Source organism: Penaeus japonicus, unplaced genomic scaffold (assembly GCF_977035675.1).
Source record: "Penaeus japonicus unplaced genomic scaffold, GWHDUDI00000001_assembly GWHDUDI00000023, whole genome shotgun sequence".
In the NCBI taxonomy this organism is placed as follows: Eukaryota; Metazoa; Arthropoda; class Malacostraca; order Decapoda; family Penaeidae; genus Penaeus; species Penaeus japonicus.
The window spans coordinates 2661050-2663549 of record NW_028234425.1 but is presented as its reverse complement, the minus strand read 5'-3'; the positions used below and the strand labels follow the sequence as shown (position 1 = coordinate 2663549).

General features: G+C 47.2%; 1 protein-coding gene across 1 annotated transcript in view; it reads left to right on the top strand.

The window, feature by feature from the left end:
- The window catches only part of LOC122263555 (uncharacterized), a 101142-nt gene that overhangs the window by 72367 nt on the left and 26275 nt on the right, over positions 1 to 2500 (top strand). The window contains exon 9 of the mRNA XM_086550033.1: positions 1894 to 2013. Within this exon, the coding sequence (XP_086406159.1) occupies positions 1894 to 2013 (120 nt within the window). The remainder of the gene's footprint in view (positions 1 to 1893; positions 2014 to 2500) is intronic.

Here is a 2500-nt window from a genome sequence, read left to right as displayed (position 1 = left end):
CACCCACACCCACCCCACACACCCACACCCACCCACCCACACACCCTAACCCACCCACACACCCACCCACACCCCCATCCACCCCCACCCACACCCACCCTCACCCCCACCCACACACCCCCATTCCTCCTCCATCTCTACTTCTCCCTTTCCATCTTCAGACATAGACGAATGCCGTGAGAATAACGCCGGTTGCGAGCATCACTGCAGGAATACCCAAGGGTCCTTCGTGTGTCTTTGTCGACGTGGCTTCAGGCTTGTGGGTGATACGCGGTGTCTTGGTGAGTGTCTGGCTTGAGGAGGTGCTGGCTTGCATGTTTTTTTGTTGTTTTTTTTATTTTTTTTTATTTTTTTATTTTTTTTGTATCTGTTGGTTTTCGGTGTTATGAGGAAAATGTGTATGTACCTAAAGGGTGGTTATTTATTTGTTCTATTTATCATTCTTTCTTCCTCTCTCTTTTTTTTCTTCTATTTTGTTTTTTCTGCTCTCTCTCTCTCTCTCTCTCGTTCTCGTTCTCGTTCTGCCTCTCTCTCTCTCTCTCTCTCTCTCTCTCTCTCTCTCTCTCTCTCTCTCTCTCTCTCTCTCCCTCCCTATCTCTCTATCTCCCTCTTCCTCCCTACTTCTCTATCTCCCTCTCTCCCCCTCCCTCTTCCCCTTATCCCCCCTCCCATTTCCCCCCCCCCTCCCAATTCCTACCCCCCCCAACCACCCCCCTCGCAAAAGCACGAAATCTTCCCTCACCCTCATCCCCCCCTCTCACCTCCCCTCCCCATTTCCTACCACCCACCCACCCCCTCGCACAAGCACAAACATCCTCCCTCACCCTAGCCCCCCACCACCACAACCCAAAAAAAAAAAAAAAAAAAAAAAAAAAAAAAAAAAAAAAAAAAAAAAAAAAAAAAAAAAAGCACGAAAGTACCACCCCACACCTTCCTCCTCCTCCTCCTTCTTCCTCCCCCCTCCCCTCCCCCCTCTCTCATCCTACCAACCTTCTCTCTCTTCCCCCTCCCAAGCACATCTTTCCTTCACTATCTATCTCCCCCTCTCATCTCTTCTCCCCTCTCCCTCTCCCCTCCCTCCCCCAAATCTCCTCTCGTCCCTCCCTCTCTCTCCTCCCCCTCTCCTCTCCCCTCTAAACTCCTCCCCCCTCTCCTCATCTCCCTCTATCTCCCACTCTCCTCTCCTCTAGGGGAACTCCGATCTCCACCCCCTCTCTTCGTCCCCTCCTCTCTCCATCTCAACCTGTTCCTGTCGCCGCGGGTTTCGCTTGGTGGACAACAGGCGGTGCGAAGGTGAGGCCTCGCTGCCCTTCGCGTGAGGGTTCTTGTGTCCGGGTTGCGTCGTGGAGTTTTGCGCCGGATTTTCATCTTCTTCTTTATTGTTCATGTTTTTTTTTATTGTTTTTTTCTCTGTTTTGTTGTTATCTTATTTGTTTGTAATGATTGGTTAGGGTTTTTGTTAGGGTTTATTTGTACTGTTTGTTTTTGATGGTAAGGGGAGGGATAAATGTGACTCGATTATTCGAGCCGGAGAAAGTCTTGTTTTTAGCCAGTACGTACCGGTGACAAGATATGTTTTCCTTCTTCTATTCGAAAGGAGAAAAAAAAAAACACAAACAAACCCCAAAAAACAATAACAAAAACAATAACAAATCCCCATAAAAGATAATCCCCACCACCAAGAAACGAAAAATACAAATAGATAAACCAGAAAACCAAACAACTAGACTAAAATAAAAAACAAAATAACACTGATTCCGAACACCCTAGGGCCCCTTCCTTCTCCCAAAACAAACTAAAAGACATGATGGCGGGCTCGCGTCACTGCATACAAGCCCGGCGTAGCATCTCCTCCGCAAATCTAGCTTATCCTTATCCTTATCCTTATCACAGACGTGGACGAGTGTCGCCAAGGCAACGGAGGCTGCGACCACTTCTGCAGGAACACAGCTGGGTCCTTCACCTGTTCGTGTTATCGTGGCTATCAGCTGGTCGACCAGAAGCGATGCCAGGGTGAGTATTATCCACCGATCCGGCTCGGTATAGTGTAGATGTTTGTATTCCGTTCGTGTTGATAATGATGTGTCGTTCGTGTTTATAATGATGTGAGTATCGTCTGCTTAACACTGGTAGATCGATAGATGTGTAGTGAGAAATAGAGATGAAATTAGTGATAAGCGAACGTGGTAGAGATAGATAGATAGATATATAGATAGAAATAGGTGGTTAACAGAGGGAGAGAGAATGCGCATGAGAGAGAAAGAAAGAAAGAGAGAGAGAGATAGAGGGGTGGAAAGAAAGAGAGAAAGAGAGAAAGGGGAGAGAGAGAGAGAGAGAGAGAGAGAGAGAGAGAGAGAGAGAGAGAGAGAGAGAGAGAGAGAGAGAGAGAGAGAGAGAGAGAGAGAGAAGGAGAAAGAAAGAGAGAGGGAAGGAGAAAGAAAGAAAAAAAGAAAGAGAGAAAGAGTGAGAGAGAGAGAAAGAGAGAAATAAAGAGAAAGAG